Source organism: Blennius ocellaris (genome assembly GCF_963422515.1).
Source record: "Blennius ocellaris genome assembly, chromosome: 11".
In the NCBI taxonomy this organism is placed as follows: Eukaryota; Metazoa; Chordata; class Actinopteri; order Blenniiformes; family Blenniidae; genus Blennius; species Blennius ocellaris.
In genome coordinates this window covers 29762447-29764074 of record NC_137660.1, presented here as the reverse complement: position 1 = coordinate 29764074, position 1628 = coordinate 29762447, and the positions used below count along the sequence as shown (strand labels likewise).

General features: G+C 49.3%; 1 protein-coding gene across 1 annotated transcript in view; it reads left to right on the top strand.

Annotated features, from left to right (window-relative positions):
* Nucleotides 1-1268, top strand: part of anln2 (anillin, actin binding protein 2) — a gene marked incomplete at its 5' end in the record, with an annotated part of 14599 nt that extends 13331 nt beyond the window's left edge. The window contains 2 exon segments of the mRNA XM_080504836.1: nt 1-131; nt 582-1268. The exon segment at nt 1-131 is cut by the window's left edge and continues 48 nt beyond it. Coding sequence (XP_080360962.1) covers nt 1-131; nt 582-732 — 282 coding nt within the window. The 3' untranslated portion in view covers nt 733-1268.
* Nucleotides 1269-1628: the final 360 nt, after the last annotated feature.

Sequence of the window (1628 nt, the reverse complement as noted above, 5' to 3'; positions counted from 1 at the left end):
CGGACGGTGCAGCGGGAGGCGTGTGCTCGACCTTTCACCTTCGAGCTGGTGGGCGGCGGCCAGCGGGGCGACGGCGGGCAGCGGGGCGATGACGGCCAGCGGGGCGACGACGGCCAGGAGGCATTGCAGAGGTGAGTCTGAGTCACACTTCAGTCTTTTGTGTCTTCTTGACTGTGATGGAGACACCTGATGTCCTCCTCCTCCTCCTCTCCCTCCTCCTCCTCCTCTTCCTCCTCTCCCTCCTCCTCCTCCTCCTCCTCTCCCTCCTCCTCTCCTCCTCCTCCTCCTCTTCCTCCTCTTCCTCCTCTCCCTCCTCCTCCTCCTCTCCCTCCTCTCCCTCATCCTCCTCCTCTTCCTCCTCTCCCTCCTCCTCTTCCTCCTCTCCCTCCTCCTCTTCCTCCTCTCCCTCCTCTCCCTCCTCCTCTTCCTCCTCTCCCTCCTCCTCCTCCTCCTCTCCCTCCTCCTCCTCCTCCTCTTCCTCCTCTCCCTCCTCCTCCTCCTCTCCTCCTCTCCCTCCTCTCCCTCCTCTCCCTCCTCTCCCTCCTCCTCCTCCTCTCCCTCCTCCTCCTCCTAGACACTGGTTTCTCCGCCGACACCAAGCAGGAGAAGCAGGACTGGATGGAGAAGCTCAGCCAGGCCCTGCTGGACTTCCACACATGGAACCCTCAGAGGGAGAGCAGCATGAGGGAGAGCGGCCTGAGGGAGAGCAGCCTGAGGAGAGCAGCAGCCTGAGGGAGAGCAGCCTGTGACCCAGCAGGAGGTAGACTGCTGCAGGAACATCCCATAATAAGCTCATGTTGATTTAATTGTTGGGAGAGATTGTTTCTGTTCTTATCTGGTTATTTCCTGAGGCCCTGTGGCCCCTGAAGTTTATATCTATATCTATATATCTATATCTATATCTCTATATCTATATCTACATGTCAGGCTTCTGCTATATCAGTTTTATTTCGGTTTTTGTTTCTTGGTTCATCTTCTTGGTCACTTTGAGGCTGAAGCCTCCAGATTGTTCTGCTCAGACGAGCAGGAATGTCGTCAAGCTAAACTCCACGTCACGTTATTTACTTTGTGAGCTGATGGACCGTCTGAGACGAAGCGGCTGCTCTGATTGGTGGAAACCAGAAGCCTTTCATTTTAATCATCAAAAACAAACAAAGTGAGCAATTTTGCACAATTTAAAGGTGGAATGTGACGATTTGTAAACTTATTTTACATGTGAAGGAAAAAGAGAGTCGTCTGTCGTCTGTTTCCATGTTTTCCTGCGTCGTCGTCACTCGTTGTTGTTGTTGTTGTTGTTGTTGTTGTTGTGAACTCGTCTTGTGGAGCTCGACAATAAAAATGTGATGACGACTCGACAAACCTGATAAAAGTTCATGATAAATATAATGAAACAAAAGCTTTTTGTATTTTCACTGTAAAGAGTTTAATACTCGAGTACTTTGAGACGTCGATACCTGGAAAGACTCAGTTACTGACAGATAAAATACTCTAAGGTATTTAAGTATTCATATATTTTACTAAGCATTTCCAATATTTAGATACTTGGATAACAACAACTACATTTCACATGCAGGTCAATACTTAAATACTTAAGTCCTTGATTACTTCAATGAGTTACTTGTATATGA